Source organism: Aptenodytes patagonicus, chromosome 1, assembly GCF_965638725.1.
Source record: "Aptenodytes patagonicus chromosome 1, bAptPat1.pri.cur, whole genome shotgun sequence".
Classification (NCBI taxonomy): domain Eukaryota; kingdom Metazoa; phylum Chordata; class Aves; order Sphenisciformes; family Spheniscidae; genus Aptenodytes; species Aptenodytes patagonicus.
In genome coordinates, this window is record NC_134949.1 from 138,914,629 (window position 1) to 138,936,453 (window position 21,825).

General features: G+C 39.6%; 1 protein-coding gene across 6 annotated transcripts in view; it reads left to right on the forward strand.

The window, feature by feature from the left end:
• The window catches only part of MAP7D2 (MAP7 domain containing 2), an 88,770-nt gene extending 69,382 nt beyond the window's left edge, over nt 1–19,388 (forward strand). For 3 of the 6 annotated variants that reach the window (XM_076356534.1, XM_076356543.1, XM_076356578.1), the window contains 11 exons: nt 573–721; nt 1,793–1,920; nt 9,710–9,942; nt 10,331–10,457; nt 11,708–11,912; nt 12,059–12,163; nt 13,390–13,443; nt 14,119–14,197; nt 14,976–15,162; nt 16,830–17,109; nt 17,722–19,388. In XM_076356534.1, coding sequence (XP_076212649.1) covers nt 573–721; nt 1,793–1,920; nt 9,710–9,942; nt 10,331–10,457; nt 11,708–11,912; nt 12,059–12,163; nt 13,390–13,443; nt 14,119–14,197; nt 14,976–15,162; nt 16,830–17,079 — 1,517 coding nt within the window. In that variant the 3' untranslated portion in view covers nt 17,080–17,109; nt 17,722–19,388. The remainder of the gene's footprint in view (nt 1–572; nt 722–1,792; nt 1,921–9,709; nt 9,943–10,330; nt 10,458–11,707; nt 11,913–12,058; nt 12,164–13,389; nt 13,444–14,118; nt 14,198–14,975; nt 15,163–16,829; nt 17,110–17,721) is intronic. The other 3 variants (XM_076356553.1, XM_076356569.1, XM_076356559.1) reach the window with 1 other exon arrangement.
• Nucleotides 19,389–21,825: the final 2,437 nt, after the last annotated feature.

Sequence of the window (21,825 nt, forward strand, 5' to 3'; positions counted from 1 at the left end):
AATACCTACAGCACCATTTAGTTTAGGTTTGGTTTTGGGGTTTTTTGGTTGTTAATTTAAAAAAAAAAAAAACAAGTAATATTTTGAAAAGCAATTAAGGTATTTAGGAGCCTTTGCCATGTTTAGGCTTTAAAAAAAAAAAATTTAAAAAATTCCCTACTCTTCTGTCACCTTTCCTGTTTTGCAGTATTTGTTCAAAAGTCACCCAGCTAGAATTGTTTGATTACTCCTTTTTATCCTATGCAAAGGAAGCTGGACTTTTCAGAAGGAAAAAGAATCCTGGTCATAGTCAGGTGATTCAAAAGGTATATGAGTAAGAGAGCAATATTTTAGACATGATTTTAAAAAAATAAAAGACCTATAAAAATGTTACTTTCAGTTGAGGCATTTTTAGTAAACGTGGGACCATGCTGAATGTGTATATAATGACATCTTTTGAAGCACTTTAAAAAAAAAAAACCTTGAAAACTACCTTTGAACATCATAACATAAAAGTATGCTGTTTTCTCCTCTCCTTTACTTCCTCTGTCTGTGCTCCCTTTTGCTCTTGCTATTGTACTATAACTCTTTAGTATTCCATATCTGTCCTCGTGTAGCACCAGCTAGTCCTCTTAAATCTCCCTACAAGCCTTCCCCCAGCCGAAGCACTGACAGAAAGAAGGCAACTTCACCCTCCACTTCCGATGCCATGAAAGGGGCGGCTGCAGCTGAAGTTACTCAGGTGGGTTTGCAATGGTTTTGATTTCACTTCTGGGTAAACTGATACGGCTTCTGGTTGTTGTCTTTCCCTTTACGTTCATAAAAATAATGTTTCTGTTGTAAGAAACAGCAGTAAGAAAGTAAGCCTTGCATGCATCTGTTGCTTTCCTGCTCCTGTTTAGCAGCATTTTAGTATCTTCCTCCTCCTGGGAGTCAATGTTGAGCACTGGTATTTGGAACAGCAACACCTTTATTTTCAGGGAACTGAAATTTCTGGCACTGGTGTATGTTTCTGGACTTGCCTGTAACTTCTGGGAATGGGGATGATAAACAGGGATCTCTCTGAGTATGACTATCCAGTCTTGCTGGTTAATTAGCAAGCTTCACATATTTTGGAAACTTGCCGAGTGTATTGACAATGCCTCTGTTTTATACCAATTGCTTAACTCTTTCTGTGGACATTTTTAATGCTGTTTGCTTAAAAGATGCATTATTGACCCACTGTAGTTTCCAGAAAAGCAAAGGCAAGTCATTCACCTTCATTGAGTCTACACAATATAAGGCATGTTTTAAAAAATTTATGCTAGGGCTGTAAAATTCACGTAAGGTGCTGTGTCTGGTAATAGTTAATAGTAGGGGGATTCATGCCATCTAAATTAGATGCAAGTGAGAGGACCAAAGCTGGGAGCTAAAGTTTTGTGTAGTGTCTGTCTTAGGTATGATTCACAGTGTTAGATCCAGCAGCATTGCTGCGAGATGCCGTGTCTTAAGAGGCATTGCAGGAGCATATAGATGATTTTGAAAACTCCATCCAGTGCCACTGCCCCTCCCAAGAACTCTTGGAGAGGCTCTGATGTGGTGTTACTTATCTGCAACTTGTATGCTATGTCCATGCAAGAAGACATGGTTGGGGTTTTTTGTGTCTATGTAAAATAAAAAACTATGCACCTCAGTTGTGAGCTGGTGTTTAAAAACCTTTTATCTTAAATATGTTACACAAATCTGTTTTATGCCATCTTGTTAATAAAACTATCGAATACATCTTTGATGTGTTGGTCCTAATTATGGAAACTAAAATGAACTGTGTTTCTAGACTGAGAAGATAAAGAAAGAGAAGCGACCCGCAACACCTGGTTCATCATCTGGTATGGGATCTCCTCTAAGAAGGTCTGATTCTCCTGCTGCCATGTCCAGAAGATCTGCATCACCTGCGACGCCTAAGTATGCCTTTCTTATTAGTGGTCTAATAAGCTGTGAGCCTCTTGTTACCTATAAAGGAGGCATAGATTCTTGAGGAACTTCCTTTGAAGAGTTGTGTAAAATGTAGTTAATTTTAGTTATACATACACACATATACAGATGGAGAGAGAGAGGGATGTAGATGAACAGATATAATATATGTAAAATTATGTTAGTGGTCACTAGAGACACTTCTCTGCCTTTTCTCAGTCTTCTGAAATTATCACGGTGCATTTCATAATTCTTGTGAAATTTTATTTAACATTTCTTTTTAAACATGCTTTTGTTTTATTTGGTTTTGAGGAAACTGCCTAATGTGAAGAAATGCACAGAACATTACTAACTAGAAATTCCAGCATTTAATATGCATTTCCTATTGCTGGCATGACCATCTGGTTCCATAAATATACTTAACTATGCGTCATCTAAACCATGGGGTTTAATCTTTGCTTATTTGCAGACCTCTGTGGGTTTGTTGCTTTTTGTTGTTGGGCTTTTTTTCATGCAGAGTTGTCCTACAGCATATCTGGGCTTACTACCAATTGAGTTGCTTTTCTTAGTTGTCTTTTGCAGACACTCAAAACTGTAGTCCGTGTACCACAGCTTGCAACTCACTAAGCAACTGTGTCTTCAGCTTTCTTAGAACAGGATATTAAGTCTGGCTCAAAAGGAGAAGTATACTGAAGTAGTCATGGTCTACAGTAGTTGTCTGATTTTTTTGGATTTTTTGTGGGGTTTTTTTTTCCCCCTAGACCCTGTTCATGGGTCCTGCTTCTGTCTTGAAAGTTATCTCCTTTTGTCTGATTTTTTTTTTTTTTTTTTTTAATCTGAACCTGGCCATATTCTGAACCAGTCTTGGTGATCCCCTTTCTGATAAATTTCTTCTGCTTCAAAAACTAGCTGGTGTTCCTTTTCTGTTTCAGTTCTAAGTGCATAGCCCTTTAACGGAGGATGATTTTGTGTGTGAATCTGGTGTTAGACAAAATACAGGAAACCATCTGACTCTGGGCATTCTTTCTGTTTTAGACATCCCCTCGCATGCAACTGAGAAGTTGGAATTCTTGATTCGTATTACAGGGCTACAAATTCTCAAACTTTCAACATTATATATATATAATGTTGTCAGATTCTGAACTACGTAAATTTTGTGAAGAATGGAATGATACAAAATGTTAATGACAATCAGCTTTTTTTGGTTATAATTTTGAGCAGATCACTGACTAGTGGCACTCCAAAATGTACAGAGGGAAGTTTGAGCTATAAAAATGTATATTATTCTGTAAGTATTGATATTCCCTGTTCAGAATGCGTCTTTCAGTTTACTCAGCCAGTATAAAAGACATACCAAGAGATATATTTAGTTAAGCAAAATGATTGGTGGGAAATGGATTGCTGAGAGTGAAGCACTTCTTGATGGGCAGACATTGCAAAGGTTGGTGTAGCTCATCATAGAGACATCGGGGAGGGGGAGGGGGAAGATTTTTGTGAAACAAACAGACGTTTAGTGCTTCATGAAAAAAGTATGCCCTGTCTTAATTTGTAGCACTAATTTCCATAAAAGGCTAGGCAAAGATGGAGACTTTTTTCCCAGAGGTGCAAATTATGAGAACCTTTTTACAGTAAAATGTTTTCATGCCTGTAAGGAATGTGAACTACTGTTTTTAGAGGAAGAAGCAGATGATGTAGGGAGGAATTAAGAAGCCTACTGGTGGGTTTCTCTGTGATTGTGAGCCACAGCAGTTATCCTCTTTTTTTTCTTTTTTCCTTCCTCACTTCCTCAAGAGAATCTGATTCTGACTACTGCTAGAAAGGTATTACTGAGCATTTAATCTTAACGTGGCCCAAGTAGAACGCCCTCCTTGACCTTACGAGAGATACAGTAAACAGAGTTTAAACCCATGTTTATTACTGACTGCAGAAAGACAGTTCTGCTTCAGCACTCTCGAAACTTCCCCTCAGAAATTTAAAATAAAATTAAAAAGGCGTCCCGATCACCATATTATATTATTATATGAAGATATGCATTTCTTCATACAACTCAAATGCCAGATAACAATCTGGCTGGTCAGTGGATTTAAATATAGGTAGTCAGGCTTTTGGAACCTTCCTTTAGATTGTATAATCTTACCTTTTCATTTAAAATTAACTGTGGAACTTAAGTATAATTTTAACGTGACTAAATATGTAGACAAATACTCATTCTCCTTGCAAACCTGACAATCTTTTACAAGTTTAATCTTTCTCCTTCCAGCACACCATATGGCCAAAAAAATACCCTGGAAGAAATAAGAATACGTATTGTACAGCATTAGTAGTTAGTGATACTGCACAGCACCTTAACTTCGAAAGCTGTTGAGGAAAGAATCAAGTATGGCCAGTGATTTAGATGATAATTAGCTGTATGCATTTTTCTTCTTAAAAGTATGTGACTTGACATTCAAGTTTTCTTGGTATGTACTAGTTATAGTTCTTCACAGTCATCATCTTGTTTTGTGAGTGGTAGTTGCTTGTCGTCTTTGTATGTTATTTCATTATTTACTAATTAAAAAGCTCTTTTTATCATGGTAAAGTAACTGAAACAGGCTCAAACAAGACAATAAAACTTCAACCTAAAGAGAGACAGTGATTGATGGCAGAATAGGTTTGCAATAATCACATAAATAAAATACAAATGTTTGAAGGTACAAATTTTACTGAGAAAGTAGAAAAGATCAGCCCAAAACATAATGTCCAAGACAAAACGAGTGAACAAATACAGACCTGAAAAGGGGAAAAAAATAAAAATGTTGAGCAATAATTAAAAGCAAGGAAGGTATTCAAAGCTTGAAGATATTTGAAAAAGTAAATATATCAAGAAATGTCACACAAGAAAGAAGCCCAAAAGTATTGCTTTGAATCCAGTGTGGATCAGTTGACAAAGATGAAAGTTAATGGATTAGAGAGCTGGGATAGTTGAGAAATTATCTGTTATTTTTACAATTGCTATTGGATACTGATTGCGTAAAGTGCTCCTGTTCTTCAGATCTTTCACAAGATCAATAATACCAGGTTTTTTGGTAAATTTTTTTGATGCTGCTTCTTCAAAGATCTATACATTAATTGGTTTATTCTTGCAGTATCCCTCAGAGAATAAGTAAGCGTCCTATTTTATAGATTGGCAAAGCAATAAAGCCTGCGTCCTTCACACGTCTTTGGGTAAATAGTCCCTTTGAAATCAATGGGACCTGACTGAATCAAGGAAGTAGGATTTAGTTTTAAGTGTCTTCAGATAAGCCATAGTATAAGCCAGTGGATAAAAATGGAAGGCTCTGACAAGCCTCTATGTTACATTATTTTGCCAAAGCATTACCTCATATGAGAAGGAGAAAGGGGCGGGGGGGGAAGGGAGAATGGACTGCAGTGCTGCTGGTGGGTGGTGGTTCTCGGTTCATTTCCAGTTGCCGGTCTGTGTCACTGTCCTTTGCTCACAGTTTCACTAACTGAACCCCTAACTTGGTGGGTTTTTTGGGTGACATTCCACTGCAGCCATTGGGACACACTTTGACGTCAGAAATGCACATGCTCAGTCAAATTACAGAATACCGATGAAATATGAACCTAAAGTTGTACAAAAATCCCAAACTTTTAAAGTTTTAAAAATGACCCACTAGAAAGGTGTCTGCACGTGGTAAATTCCTCACAGAAGTAGCTTCTATGTCCTGCAGTGACCTAGTTTTAGGTTCTATTTGATATGTGCTACATTTACTACTTTTGATCTTTGTTTTGTCTTGGAAAGATAAAAACAATGGGTAGAATGTTGGATCAAGACTATTTTGAGGTTTTTTCAGCCGCTAGCTAGAGAATGGGCCAATTCAGGATTTTGAAAACATCTGTAATAATGCAGCTATCAGAATAACTTTTCTGTAGACCTGTGCTGAGTTTGTGCTCTTTTAAGAACTGTAAAAGAGAAATTAATCTGTCTCTGGCTAGAATAGATCAAAACTAAGAGTGAAAGAAAACTGCTTTTGAGGAAAATATCACAGATAGCAGAGCAAAAATGTCAGAATCCAGGAATAGCTTGTGATCAGAGCAATCTCAGAAAGCAGGCTTGAGAACATGCAAGTCCTTGGTGTGGTTTCAGCAGAGCTTTTGTTGAATTAATAGGGAGATAGGGGGAAAAAAACAATGCAGCTCTGGCATTGCTGCAGATTTCTGATTTAAAGTCAGCCTTCTGAACCGCTGTAACCGATGACCTGTCACATACCTGACTTTGCAAGAAAGCATGCTGTTCTCTCCCTTGCTGTTTATGGACAAAATTGGGTGTGACCTCTGACTTATATGTGCTACATGCACTTTATTTTCTATGCTTAGCAAAAGTAAGCTCAGAACCCCTCTTACGCTCTTCCTGAGACATTCTTCTGCAGTATGGGCTATCCCTCTTTTAATTAAATAAGAGCCATTGTAATTTAAGGACCAGTGGATTCTCAGACCTGATAGAGGTTCTTGCGGTGCACGTAGGGGCTCATGATGGGAATGGCTTCTTAGAAGCTGCTGCCCCCATGTCAACACAGGGTGGTTAGGTGAGAAAACTAAGACCTCCTGGAAGGGAGGAAGATGCTTCCTGTACTTCTGTATTCCCCTGTAAAATCTAGTGACTGAGATGAGCGAACTTTCAGACAACTAACATGCTACCACTTCTTAGATTTTGGGGAGTTGTCGCCTTAATTCTCTGATCCTCATCAGGCACACTTCTGTGTTCCCGCGTTCTTACCAGGGTTTCAATACATCCCTTTCCTTTTCTTTCAAGGCTAAAATAAAACACTTTTTAAGCCTAAGCAGACCCCTATGCAAGCGTTTATACATTTTCCCTTAATAATCCCATTTTTCTATCTTCACAGTCAAGTTTGGCCCTTTCTGGTATAAAGTAGCATAATTTAAATAGTATTAGAAGGAGTGGGCTTTTTCCAGTAACAATTCTGCCTGTGTCTAGGAATGTTAAAGATGCTAAGTTGACAATATGTTTTAAATACAAGGGGGAAAACAGTGTTCATTTTATACTTTCTACTGGCATCCAATAAATGATTTAAACTTTCTGAAAAAGTATTCTTATTTCTGATGGGCTTTCTCAGTTTTTCACTCCTCGCACTACACTGTTGTCGTCCTTGCAGTTATCAGTCTTTTATATGCTTCTCCCTTTTAGTTGCTTTAAAACAAGCAAAGCCATACTTGTTTTTTCTGGCGGAAGAGCCAGTAAGAAAAAATTTCTGTAGGTCTAAAAGTTCAAAGATGCATTACTTAAATAATAGATTCAGCACGTTTCTAGTCCAACAAGTAAGTTGTGTAGCCTGTCTGCTCTAATTCCCATGCAGTGCAAGATACATAGCTGTCATGACTAGACTTCTTCCTACCAACCTTTTTAATTTGATTGTCATGTCTTTATTAGAGAACAATTACTTCTGTGCTAATACTGAAAATGACTCAGCCTTGGTTATGTGACTGTTTTGCTCCTCCTGTCACAACAAGTTAAATAAAAAGCATTGCAAGGAATGTGTGGTAAAGTTGGAAATGTAAACCAAAGACAGCAAGAAGGGACTATGCTTTGAAGAAGTGTCTGATTAGCAAGAAGCATCCTCTGTGCTGCAGAGAAGCATAAGAAAGGTTGTTTGCTTTTTCTTTACACATTATATTTTTATGAGATGCAGTTGGAAATGACTGTAATGGTGAGGCACATACGAGATGTACATATGTAGGTGGGGCCTTGAAATCTCTGCCTTTGTCTTTAGGAGGACCTGGGAATCCATCTATATCCTAAAGAGAAAACTAAAGACAATGCTAAAACCAGATCTGGTCAATACCAACCAATCTCATTGGCTTCTCCCATTGCTGGTTTTTTACAAGACCTGGAAACAGACTTGCCTGTCCACGTCTTCCAAAGCCTGTTTCTGTCAGGGAGCAGCAGGAGCAGGTTGCCCTGCAAGGCAGGGTGAGCCAGGAGCCGTGGGTGGCAGCAGGGCAGGCAAGGACAGGGACCTCACCCACAGGACCCCATCCCACAAAAGACAAAAGTGACCAGGGCAGGTCTGGCGATGGTGACCAGGGTCAGCCAAGAGTCCAGTGATAGCCAGCAAAGGCCTTAATGAGGCAGGTCGAAGGACAAGCCAGGACATCAGGGCAGGATCAGCAGGTTAGGATGCCGGGTACCGGCGTACCTACAGCTTAGTTCAGGCAAGGACCAAGAGTGAGGACCTGAGCTGACAGGGAGCTCTTGGGCCTGCGGGCAGAGGGTACCTGAGCTGAACTTCAAATTTAGCTGGGTGCTACTGTTCCACCAGCCCAAGGGCTTTTTGGAGTCTGTGATGGCTCTTCAGTGGGAGTAAGAGAGTACGGGTGGTGCAATACTCTGCAGTCTTTTCCTCCCCACAAACTGGGCAGCTCTGAATGAGCTCCCTGTATTCTGGTGTCTCAACCTCTTTCACATGCAGCATAATATGTTAGAAAAGAACCCTTTCTTCTTCTGAATTCTTGAATTGGGGAGGAGTTGAAAGACGTTTAATTTTTGTCTCTCTGTAGTGCAAATGCTGTTCTGGTTATAATAGTCTCTGGCCACACAATATTGTAGCTACATCTATACAAATCTTTCCACTCTAGTCCATTAATTTTCAGCCACTGTCCATGTTTTTCATGCTTGTGGTCTGCCAGAATGAGTGTATAGTCCAGAAAACATGTTGTAGTATATGAAACTCTTATCGTGTAGATGAAAACAGTGGTGTGGGATAATACATTTCTATCATAATTGCATATCCATGAGGAAGGTTAAAACTACATGTGTAATGTTCACTTTAATGTAGCATTATTTCTTCTAATGGGACTCACATAAATCATTATTTTAAGATTGTAATCTCTTTAATTCCGTACCACTTAGTCACACAGCCCAGCCTTTCTTGATGTTACAAGTATTTAGTGCTAGTTACTGGTGTTACGGTGTTTGTGTGTGGTTTTATGTTTCCTTGTATTCTGTTCTCTTTAATGTGCACATATTTTCAGTGAATATCTAGTATCTTTTTCCCTTCTGCTTTCCCAGAGGTGACTTCAGGGTTATCATTTCACCTAAAGTATGCAACAGCCAAATGAGCCATCAGCTGCATTGCTGCTGTGCATTGCCATCACCACAAGTGCAGCCATGTAAAAGGTTGCAGGGGCTGAGTTTTGAGCCTTGAGTCTGTTGTGTTGGTGCTGATTAAAGCGCTAACTGAAACGGTGGAGCTGACTGTACAATGGTTTGGTCAGTTCTGTCTCTTTTTGTGGTGCCCAGCTTTACCTTGGTATATAGTAATATTTGGTGCTATTTTAAAAATCAGATACTGTTACAAAAAGACCGTGTTTGGGAAGGCTGTATTCAGATGAAAGCAGCACATTGCAACTCATGATAATTGCTGCAGAGAGAAAGCAGCCATAGCTTTGCTTTAAATGTTGAGACGGACTACTGAATACAGTAATGTTGACAAAACTGTGATGAAATGACCATTATGAAAATCACTGGGTTTAGGTAGTACATAATGTCATATCTCTTTCCAACAACTTGGACAGTATTATTGGTCTTTTTAAATGAGAATTTTCTGTAATCATTTGCACTTGCATGGCAATTCACTGCATTTCAGCAGGGATAACTGCTGAAAACAACTGATATTGCTATGTAGCCAGAGACAAGAAAGAATGATATACGTAAAGACAGAGCTTGATTCCAAGTTGCATAATGAATGGCCTGGTTTTGATTTTTGTTTTCCCTCATCAGGACAGTTGCAAAGACTTATCCTCAGTCTCCTAAAAACGCCAAACAATATCCAGCTTCTCCTGTGAAGCATCGTGCTACTTCTAATCTCAACCAGGAAACTCCTAAAAAGAAAGCAGACAAGGAGAAAGAAAACGTCAGTCATCAGAAATCCCCAGGAGCACGCACTGATGAGGCAGGCCAGGTGGCTTCTGAGAAGCATGTGCCTTCTGCAGGAAAGACTGAAAATAGTGAAGGTGAGTCTTACTGCAAGAATAAATTGCAAGGTATCATGGGTCCGTGAGGCTTTTAAACAGTGATGAACTGTTCTTTTTATGAAGCTGCTCAGTCATGGGTTTATGAGAATGTGTAAAGGTACATACTAGAACCAGTAAATGTATAGTTTTCACCAGGGTTACCCAAGTATGAAAAACACTTGTTAATGAGGATGTGAAAATGTTGAAATCCAGGGATGCCCTTACCTATCCCATACTCTATCTGCTGAAAATGCTGATGTATGCTTTTGAGAAGCAAAGGTGTCATACCAGCGTGAACCAGGCCCATTTTAGCCTCTGTTTGAGTGTGGAAGTGCTGGGCGCTCTCAGTTCCCTGCCTAACTTTCCACCCATGGTCGTCTTCTCCCAGGGAAGATCACGGCAGGAACAACTGATGCAGAAGAAGCCTCAAAAATTCTAGCTGAAAAAAGACGACAGGCCCGCCTGCAAAAAGAACAAGAAGAAAGGGAGAGACAGGAAAGAGAAGAACGGGAGAGGTATCTCTGTTGATTTGTGAAAATTATTACCTAATAATTTAACCCATATCACTGAAGATGCTTGAAACTGTGGTGGTTTTAGAATCAAGGCGGGAGCTTACATGTAAGTGTTAATTTCTTTCAATTTGGACCCGTAGTTCATTATTATCTTTTGCAGTCTTTATGACTAGTGAAGTTAAAAAATAATAATTTGGCCTCTTTAAGAAGCCTGAAGAAACTTATTACTCATACAAATACTTCAGGTATGTCCACACTGCAGTGGATACCTGAAGTATCTTATTTTGTAAAAAAATATTTGAGGCAGTTTTAAATGAGCTAGTTCACGTAGAAGAAACAGTCTTGCAGTAGTAATGTATGCCTTAAATGGCAAGGCTTGTATCCTTCAACAAATTAACCTGAAGCTTATCTCCCTGCCCAGCTCTGTTGTAGGCAGTTGAGGGCTTTAAAAGCATGGGCATGATGAAGGTTGCTGTGTCTAAGCGGTGAAATTCTGGCTCTGTTCTGGGAGCAAGCTTTTAGGTCGTTCTCCACATTGGATGCTGGTTGCAAGCGTCAACAAATCATGCCCTTCGTTCAAGCTCCTAATATTGAATCACTAAGTCTGCATGTCTAAATTCAACTTTGTCTGTTCTTATTGAAAACATGGGGGGGAGTGGAAATTTGGAAGCATGTCCTGAATCCCTGATATGCGAGGATGAGAATGATCAGTTGTCAAAGCAGCTCTTGAATGTGGTGACAAAGGAGCATGATGTCCCTGAGTGGGCTGGGGAACAACACGGGTGGAATTTAGACCCACTCTTTCTGGTGTACCACTGTGTTTTGTGGACTTTGTTTGCTGCTACTTATCCAATCAGTTTATCTTTGGCTGAAACGAAGGAAAAAAGTACTTGCTTGTTTGTAGATACCAGCATTCTGGGTGTGAAGTACAGGAGAAGAGGGATGTTTTTATTATTGAAGCTCTAATTGAAATTAGAATGGAAATGTTCTCTTTTCTTTGACACCTTTTTTTCCAAGGGAAATTATAATTTCTAGGAAATATTTTAGGCAGTGAAAATAAGATTGGAATAAAAGTTTCATAGCAACCTGAATTCTGGGCATATGCTCAACCTCTCTGCTGTATCTTGTCGTTTTTCATGAAACTGTGCGCTGATGCATATATTGTCAATTACTGCTGATTGCGTGCCATACATACAGTAGGATTCATGTTAAACAAGATGAAACCTTTTAAACATACTGTTATATTTTTGCAGGCTTGAAAGAGAAGAACAGAAAAGAAAGGTAGAAGAAGAAAGACTTCGTCTAGAGGAAGAAGCTCGTAAGAAGGAGGAGGAAAGAAAACGTGAAGAAGCAGCAGCTAAAAAAAAGGCAGAAGAGGAAGCCAGGGAAAGAGCCGAGGAAGAACAAATGCTAAAAGAAAAGCAAGAAAAAGAGCTCCAAGCCAAACTTGAGAAACAGGTACCATCTCAAACATGAATGTGAAACTTTACATACATATATATGTATACATATATTTATATATACATATAAATAAGTACTCTGTAGTATCTGGTAATCTGCCTGAAATAAATAATGGCCCTATCATATTTTGCACTTTTGATTAGAGGGAAGAAGCAGAAATCAAAGCCCGTGAGGCAGCTGAACAACTTCGTCTTGAAAGGGAACAAATCATGCAGCAAATTGAGCAAGAAAGGCTGGAGCGGAAGAAGGTAGATATTTGCATCTCATTTAAGAGAATTATCTCATTTCTTGTTTAAATACATAACCCAGGAAGTACACAATAGTATCTAGAAATAATAATCTGGAGGGATTACAGATTGATGTTTATGCCTAACTTAGTATTTGCTACCTGCATGTTAGGGGAAAGCGGGCATTAAAATTTGTAACAAAGTGGAATTGCCTAAGGCAAACGACTTTCTACTAGGCACTGAACAAACATAGAATTAGCTTCTGCCCACAAAGTTAAATGCCCGAGACAAACAGGGAACGGCATGCCAAGACAAATGTCGAATGCCGCCCAACCCAGGACATCACAGACTATTGAGGAACATGAGTACATGTACACAACAAAAGCTCCATGTCATTAATTGAGAAGGTTAATGTGATTAACAAACAGGTTTTCTCCCACCTGGCTTGTCTCCGGTTGCATTACGCAGAGGCAGCAGGGCTGCCTGGCCATTACTGCGCAAGGAAATGGCTGGAGCTGCATAACTTAGCTTTGTCTGCAGCTCTGTGGCAGGAAAGAGAGAACAACTGCAGAGCTGCAGAACCTCTGTCTGGTTATAAAAGGTCGTCTTTCCATATATGTTGTTCCAGTATGTTATTTTTAACTGTTCACCACTGAGCTGGAGGCATGTTGCAGCTGCAGATTAGAGTACCAAACCAAAGCGTCTTTAAATTCGAAATAGTTTCCTTTCACACACTAGTGCAAAGAGAGAAGGTTTGTTGGGAGGGGTTTTTTTAAATGAACAGAGGAAAACAGAAGTATTTTAGGGTAATGCCTTACACATTTCCAGCAAGAATAACTTCAGATATTTCATTTTACTCTTCCATTCCAAAACGCCTAACTGTTTTTAAAGGAACTATTTGGAAATAGTTGGAAAAGCAACTAGATGAAAATAATGGCTGTTGGTTTTAAATAAACGTCTGGTTCCAGAGCTGAGCACAACTCATAACTGCAAATACCTGGTATTAAAATGTTTGTCTCTAAATTGTATCTACTGAGAAAGTCATGTTCTGTGAGACTGATATGTGAAAGCCAGCTCCCAGGTGTTTTCTGTCTTTTGTTTTCTTTGTTATTTATTCTCCCTTTTTCAGGACAGGCAGGGTCATGACAGTAAAGAAGTTTTTCTTTTTGTCTTTTTTCTCCTTTAGCAGTCTCTTTTGTTAAATATCCTGTCTGCCTTCTCATCCTCCCATTTATTTTGATTTCTAGAGAATAGATGAAATAATGAAGAGAACAAGGAGGAGCGAAACACCAGAAATAAAGGTATGAAACAGTGTGTGGTTGCAGGGGTTTTTGTTTTGTTTTATAACACATATGTGAAAATTAAACTCTAGAGTAGTTCCATGTTAGCAGGTATACTTAGGTACACTCTATACCTAAATTGTAGTTGCATTTCGAACTGAGAATGACTGTTGCTGTGTCACGGTTACCATGTGCTGCTGCTGCTACAGAGATGGTTTTATGCAACTGTTGCAGACTTACCTCCCTCACTATCTAGCAAGGTGGCAAGAGCCCGTTCCTGGATGCTGGAGCTGTAATGTTTGCTGCTGTGATGTATCTTCTCCTGCTTTGTACCAGCCAGTGAAGTAGTTACTGAGCTCTCCGTGTTAAGCCTGCCAGGAATGTAGGATTGAGAATAAGGCAGTTGTGTCTGGCTAGGAAGCGACAGAGAGTCAAGTTTTCACTTGTATTCTAAGTTTTCTACTAAGGAGACTGTTTCTTCAGTTGCTTTCAGAGAATGTTTTCTTTTTGAAGTAAAAAAACAAAAAAATCCTATACCTGATTAAAAAGGGGAAGGGAAAAAAAAAATCCTCTCTTGCCGTCAATGACCTTTGACCACCCGGTGGCCCTGGGCAGTCTCTCAAGTTTCTAGTCCAGTCAGTTCCATGAAGGTTACAGTCCTTTGTCTAATACAGTTGACTCATTACTTGATTACAGAAGGAAGAGCCAAAACTGGAGGTACCATCAACTTTGAATGTGGAAAAGCAACCAAAGACCCTTATTCTCAACCAGCCAGGTAAAAATCACCTTATTTTTTCTGACCTGTTTCCACAGTTAGTTCTTTTCAGAGTTTTGTAATCTCAGACAGAGCACTGTGTATTATCACAGGTTCCTTGCTTTCATCTCTACAGCTACACTTGCGTCAGTGACAAATGTAAGAAATTGGAAACTCAGCTTTGTTTTGCCATGTAAGCAGAAGCAGAAGAAAGTTTCTCCTCCATTTTTAGTACCTGACATAGCATTTCTGTAAATGAGAAGTTCCAGTCTGCCAGTAGGTTTGGTTGCTGCAATCTACCTTCAAATTTTGTAGGTAGAAAATTTTTGCACACAACCAAGCTTGCAAGCTTTTCATAGCATTGCTCCAAATCTTAATTTAATTTTATTGCATTGCTCCAAATCTTAATTTAATTTTATTGCATTGCTCCAAATCTTAATTTAATTTGACTTGATGAAAAAAGCACATGTATTTAAAGAATTATTAAAGAAAATATACATATCTGGCGTTTATCTATATTTTGTTTACTTCCCCAGGCTAAGGCTTTTAGTACGTGACATAAAAGATAATACCTTCTCTTCCTGTTTCCTCAATTTTAAAAGATGGAGCATAAAGAGCAATTTTAGAGTGAAAAAGAGGATTGACAGTATAGTATGATGAGTTGTAAATGAAACTGAGTCCTACTGCGTTGTCAGTCTTCCTTTCTACTCGATCTATAACTTAAAAGCATTTGTGATTCTTTTAAAACTATTTAAAGAAAGAAGTTGCTACTGGCATAATTTCTAACCTTCTTTTGTAGAGATCAATGGATTGGCAACCTGCCTGAAAAATAAAAGCTTAGAAAGTGCTGCCTCTGTAATCCCTTCCCAAGATGTAGTTGCTAATGGACTAAAGTCAGTTCCAGGACTTACTCAGCTGGAAGCTGTTGATGGGAAATCCAACAGCATGGAAGATTCAACAGATGAGGTTCAGTCCATGGATGTGAGGTACAGACCGTATCTACCGATAGAAATTGTGGAGTTCATATTAGACACGCAATAAGTTTTCTGTTTCACTTGTTAATGCTTTGCTGCTTTACTTCTCACCTACCCCGCAATGTGGCAGTCAGGTGTCTACTGTGGTGTACTCCACTCCTGTCAACATGCAGATTGGTTGTTTCAGACAAGAGTCAACAGAACCTCATCTCGCTCTCATGTATTTGGCGGGGGGGGGGAGGACTCTGAAATCCTTCTACAGTCCTTACTTATGGATTCCATACAAGTTTGCCCAAACCTTTTAGATTGTTCTGTGAAAGTAGCTACTACAAGATATTGTCAGATGTCACCATTTTTTTTTTGTGTCAAGACTGCGTAGCTATGATGCGTGAGCTTTTCTCCTTCCATACAAACAGAATAAAGAAAATAATTAATTTAGAATTTGAAGTACTTAACTGGAACAAATGTATGGAAATCAGTAGATAACTTCGTGTGTATTCAATACTGTTGGAATTTGATGGAAGGACTTGCAGGAAAGAAGGAAGTTGATAATTTAAGGCTGCTATGAGAAAGCTAGCTCTGAATTTTAAACATGGAATTTTTATACGGTGCTTCCTTAATCAGCAAGCCAACTTAACCTCTCATACCGTTTCAGTGTTTCCAGTAAATCTGCATAAATACGTAAGAAATGCCCTACTGGGACAGACCAGAAGTCCATCTAGCCCATTACTTGGTCTCGGAGAGAATCAGTAAGACAAACTAGTTAGGGAGAGCACCTGAGCCCACCACTTTCTGCAATCCAAGACCGTGCAGAAGTGTTACATTAGGGATGTTAGAGGGTACAACTCTGCCTTGCCCTTTGAAATATCCACCGATGGGCCTGTTGCCCATGAGTTTATCCAACTCCTTTTTCAACCTGCTGATAATGTTGGCATCCAGGACCTCATCTGGCAGCAAGCTCCACAGCACAGTCCTACTAGGTAAATTATATTCTCTGATCTGTGTTAAACCCAGTCTCTTACGAGTGTCATTGGGCACCCCCTAGGTTTTGTGTTGCAGGATCTGATGCGCAACAGTTTTGCCCTCAACTTAGCCACCATTCCTTCATGGTTTTAGGAATCTTTGCGAAATCCTTCCTCTGCCTTCTCTTCTCCAAACTGAAATGCACTAGCCTTACTAGTCTTGGCAAAGCGTCAGCTGGTAGCAGCACTTCTTAAATTAAATTCTAGGATATTTAATGTCTGAAGTATATCATAAGGTCGTAAGAAATAACTTCTTAGTTAAGTTGTGAAGTGTGAGTGCTTTAGGTAAATGTTTGCAGGGTCAGGACAATAATTTGCAAGATGCAATAAACATTTAAGTAAGGGAATGGTGCAGGGACGGAAATAATGAGTTCGCAGTAAACTACCAGAAATGTGTTTTTAGGAGGCGAGTGTTCACATCACACAGCTACCACAAACCTTCATCTTTAAGTAATATAGATTAAGTATGACCTTCCATCCTGAACAGGGTAACCTGTTTTTGTTTGGATGGGGACATATTCTAGGTAAAGGCTTGCTGCAGCTGGCCTTAAGACAAGTAATAGTTTTTGGACAGTCAGAAGATTAATTTGGTTGTTGCTAAATGAAAAGCTACACACCTCTTATTCTGCATCTTCCTTTTGTTTATCTTTTGTATAGCCCGGTTTCAAAAGAAGAACTTATCTCTATCCCTGAATATTCACCCATGAATGAACTCATGCCTGGTGTTTCTTTGGACCAAAATGGGACAAGTAATGCCAAGGCTCTTGAAGATCTCTTGGATTTCACAGGCCAAGCTACATACTCCAAGATGTCCAGCGATACCATTAGCCTAGATGACTGTAACAAAAACTTGATTGAGGGATTTAACAGTCCAGGACAGGAAAATACACTTAATTCTATCTGTTGACAGCCTCGCTTTTCAGCAGAACAGATAAAGGTACAGTATTGTGATAAACATAATAGATATGATAAATTGCTGTGATTACTTACGAGCTTCCCAGAAAAATATAGCAGTTGTAAACGGCATATGTGGAGAGAGGAAGAAAGCTGGTCTCCAGATATTTAAATTCAGCATAATCTTTCATATTTGCAGCTCTTTGTAAATTGGCATCATATGCAAACTGAGCGTATCGTAGCAACCAAAAGTATCCGGTAAATGGAAACATTTCCTTTATCCAGAATATATCAGAATATAGTGAGAAGAGTTGCTTTTTTTTTCCCTTCATTGCTACAATACCTTTCCTATAAGTCTTGAGAGCCTGTTTGCATGAAGAAAACAGTTAAAAGTGGGGCCAGCCTGGAAAATGGTAGTTACTGTTGCTGCTTACTCTTTTCTGCTGCTGTAAGTACTTGCAGCACGGTGTAGAATCACTTATCCTGGAAAGCCAGCAAGCAATATGAAAAAAGCGTAGTAGGCTTCAGTGACAGTTTCGAAGTACAATGCCACAATCAATTGTTTTGAAAGAGCGTATTCTAAATTACAAAACTGAGGTCATCTAACTTGCATAGCTGACTTGATATTCTTCTCTCTCTTTTTTTTAATTGACAGAGGTAGCAATTTGTGGAGGATATATATCCCTGTGATGCTACTGGCAGTAAAATATGAGCTTGTCACTTGAAAAAGCTTCTGCAGTCCTTGAACACTGGATTTCAAATAATCAGAGCTGAATATAACTTTGTCTTCCCAGGGAATGTGTTGAATAACTGGCTGCTTTTGGTAGAAACCAATGAACTAGAGCCTGGATGGTTTCAGGGAAGACTGGGCGTGCGTTAGAATTTGAGCTTTAGCTGCTAATAAAGCACTTATTTCTTCTCTTAATTTAAAATTCATCTCAACACTTCACTGTGATTTTTACCTGTGCATTTTATTGTGAAATAATTCTTCCTTAAGCTTTGTCATACATCCGTTTAGACATCTTTTTCTTGTAAATAATGATGAGGTTTGCCCACAGTGCATTGAAATGAAATAATATACTGTACTTCAGTTTTGTGCCTATCTTTTTCTTGTCTTTAATAAGGAGCTACTGGCAACTTTTATGCAGGTGTATAATTCAAAAGTATAGCTGAAGAGGCTTGAAAAATATACAACTGCTGGAATCAAAAGAGCCTTCCTACTGACTGTGGAGTGTGGGAGCTATCCCCTTATGGTTATGTTGACACTTTTAGTCACTAGTGGCACTTACTGGTTAATATTAATTAGTCTGGGAGCGACTATCAACTATGTGTTTAAAAACATACTTGTGTAACACCTGTAAACAAAGTAGGCAAAATGCCTGGTGTAATCCCTTAATATATATAGTGTAGCTGTAGTAGATCCAAGTGAGAGGTCAGGGGGGTGAGATAACATGTTAATCTTTGAAGATGCAGACACGTGGTTAATACCAGCAGGCTTTCTATCATGTGGAGAAGTATTTTGTCTTTCTGTAGGCTCAACAAAACAAGATTTAGTCAGCAGCAAAACAATATGCGAACGTTGCAGCAGAAATGCAAAGGCTGAGACGCTCCCAAGGAACGCTGCTAGCCCCCTTAACGTTCTGTAAGCATCTGTATGAAAGAATTCACATCAAGATGTGTGAATCAAGATCTAGATTCACATCAAGATCTAGACATTATGTGCCATACAGTGTGAACTTTATTTCTGTTGGTGAACTATGACAACTTCACGCTAGATCATGTGCTGCTTTGAGGACGCTTTTGTCCAGTTCCTTATAAGAATAAATTATAAATATGACCCTCTTTGGACACTTAACACAAAAGAAGTGAAAACTTGGGGGGGGGAGGGTGTGTTTGCTTTTCTGTTTGTTTTTTTTTCACGTGTTAAGGGAGTTCACAGCATAGCTTGAGCTCAGTTGTAGCCCTGTTCTTGTGCTCTTTAAAGCCAGCAACGGGAAAGTAACCAATGACATTATGTGCGATGTATGAAGAAATCATACCTACAACAATCCAGCTCTGTTTATGTTAGTGTACTTCAGAGAAATACTTTCTTTTGACTGTGCAGTAAGCTGTAGCATGGTACTGTGTCTTCCAAATTAGTCCTTCATTTATTTCCTAAATAATAAACAAACAAAACCAGTTTGTTTTGCTGTGATACATTGTGTTTGACAAATGTCACATTATATTTTATTATGGTGTCATTGTATAACCTGTAGATTTCTGTATTTGCATGACCTGTATAGCATGTATAAAGGTGAAATACATTTTCATTTATGAATACAACTTGTTTCTTAGCTTTTTTTACTCCCAGCACAAATATGACTAATTTAAAAATACAGGTATGTTAATTTGTTCTGATGTTTTCTGAAGGAGGGTGTAATACTGACCAAAGGAGCGGTGGTCGGAGCCTCAGAATATTTCACCATTGTTTCCTTTGCCATACACTAACTTGCTTTCTGAGGTCTTGCCAATACACAGAGGAAATGCAGACTGGTGGCAGAAGAGCCTTAAGGTGAGGGCTTCCGAACTGTGGCATCCAGGGTGCTAGTGACAGTATACAAGCCAGTTTGCAGCCTCAGCTTCTGCTCTCTGAGGTATTACTTGGCAAAGAAAACAAGGAAAAGAAAACTTGGGAGCTGTGGCCGGTAGACACTGTTCTGTTGGGTGTGCAGGAGCTGTTCTGTAAGGGTACCCGTAACATAAATGCTGAACTTCTCTTCAAACTACATCCACGTACTGCTGCTTAGAAAGAGGCCAGCCTGGAGCTGCTGTTAGTTTTCTAGTGAAACGCTGGGGGGAAATGTTCTACAATTATTTTTTTTAAATCATAACTTCAATCAAAATTAAAAATTAATCTACTTTTATTATGAAGTATATTAATATTTTCCATGGTGACAGTTCATCTCATTCTTATTAACTCTTGACTCATTCATGTGGTTTGTCCACTCAATTATTTACTAAGATTAAAGGAAGCATGATAAGTGAGTATTCATGAAGAAAGATACTGCATATTTTCTTTTATATTTGCTTTCAAATGTAACTTTACAAATTTGGCTGAATATCTGGAGCAAGTACTGTTAGCTGAGCGGTTAAATCTCTCCCACTTTTTGCTTTTGATGTTGTAACTTCTTCGTACTGATTCCATACCAGTGTTTGCTGCTGTGATTCAAGTCTGCAGTGAGCTTTGCTTTTAATTTGTCGGTGGTCTTGAAACTGTGGTGAAGGATCACTGGTGATTCACACAAGTCCTTGGTAGAGCTTTTCTGCTGTAAAGCACTTGAGAATCAAACTGTGAGAAGAAGCAAGAAAAAAAAGAGTAGAGCAGTGATCCTTAAATGGATTTTTCTAAATGGATTTGTAAATGGATGAATGGATTTTTTTTTCAGATTACTTTTATAAAGTGATCTGCAAAACAGGATTGTACACACCAAGGAGAATCAGACACTGCTACTGTCCTTTCCCAGATTTATTTTCAATAGCTAGTGTTAACTACTAGTAAGTTTCCAATACATAAATAAATAATACCTGAGATAATTGGGCATTACAGTAGCTCTCTGATTTAGGTTCAGCACCTTCTGTGGTGTTACCCTGGGAAATGATACCCAAAGCTTGCCTCAGCGAAGGCCCCGAGCAGAGACCTCCTGGCTCCCCAGCGAGTTCATTTCAGAACAAAATGGCATCAGTGAGGGGTGGATCTGGACCCCCGGGCTGCATTTTCATCTAGTGAGGAAGGGCTAGAAGGGGAGGAAAATCATCCTCTCTCCTGCAATTGTACAAATTGTACCTGCGGAGGAAGCGAAGAAATAGCACAGAGTGCTACTCCGGCTGGCAGGGTGGGGATCTTCCCCCTGCCACCTCTCATAAAGAGAGCAGCACCTCTCCCTGCTTCCCACCCCACCACTGTCCCAGCCTCACCAGCGTATACAGCTCGGGTGCCCCTGCCACCACCCCGCTTGTATTTCGGGCATCAGCAGTGTGGCACTGCAGCTCTTCTTCTGCTCCACAACCCCATGTGCCTGAGGTGGTGCAGTGGCCTTCTCCAGCATCGGTCACGGCTGGTCAGAGGAGCCCGGGGTCCCAGGGCACCTCTGGGGCTTCAGCGCTGCAAGGTAGCCCAGAAACCCTGGTAGAAGATATCCCTTCCCATAAAGGTTTAAACTGTGGGCCCTTCCCCGTATTAAAAAGTGAATAGTTTAATATCCAAGAGCTGAAGACTGTTTATTTTGTGAGGTCTATTTCTTGTTTGCTCTAAGCCACAGCCCGTATCCTGCACAAGAGGGAGACTGTCTTGTAAGCGGCACAAACGAATCAGTGGGGATACGCTGCTCCTTCTCCTGCTTTAGTGACCTGCGGGACTTCTTCCTTGCTCCTCCCCTCTCCCTCCCTATGCAAGAACCATGTGGAGACTGAAAAACACCCTTCGTTTGCTCTCATATTAGAACAATGTTGTTCAAGCTGTTGGCTGCCTCCAAAACCAACATGGAGGGTGGTTGTTCACCTATGCTGCCTCTGTGTTGGTGTGCGCAAATACATATAAATTGCAGTTACCTGACATCTGGGTGTTGTGGTTTAACCTCAATCAGCAACTGAGCACCACGCAGCTGCTCGCTCACTCCTCCCTCCCCCGGTGGGATGGGGGAGAGAATTGGAAGAGCACAAGTGAGAAAAACTCGTGGGTTGAGATAAAGACAGTTTAATAGGTAAAGCAAAAGCCGCGCAC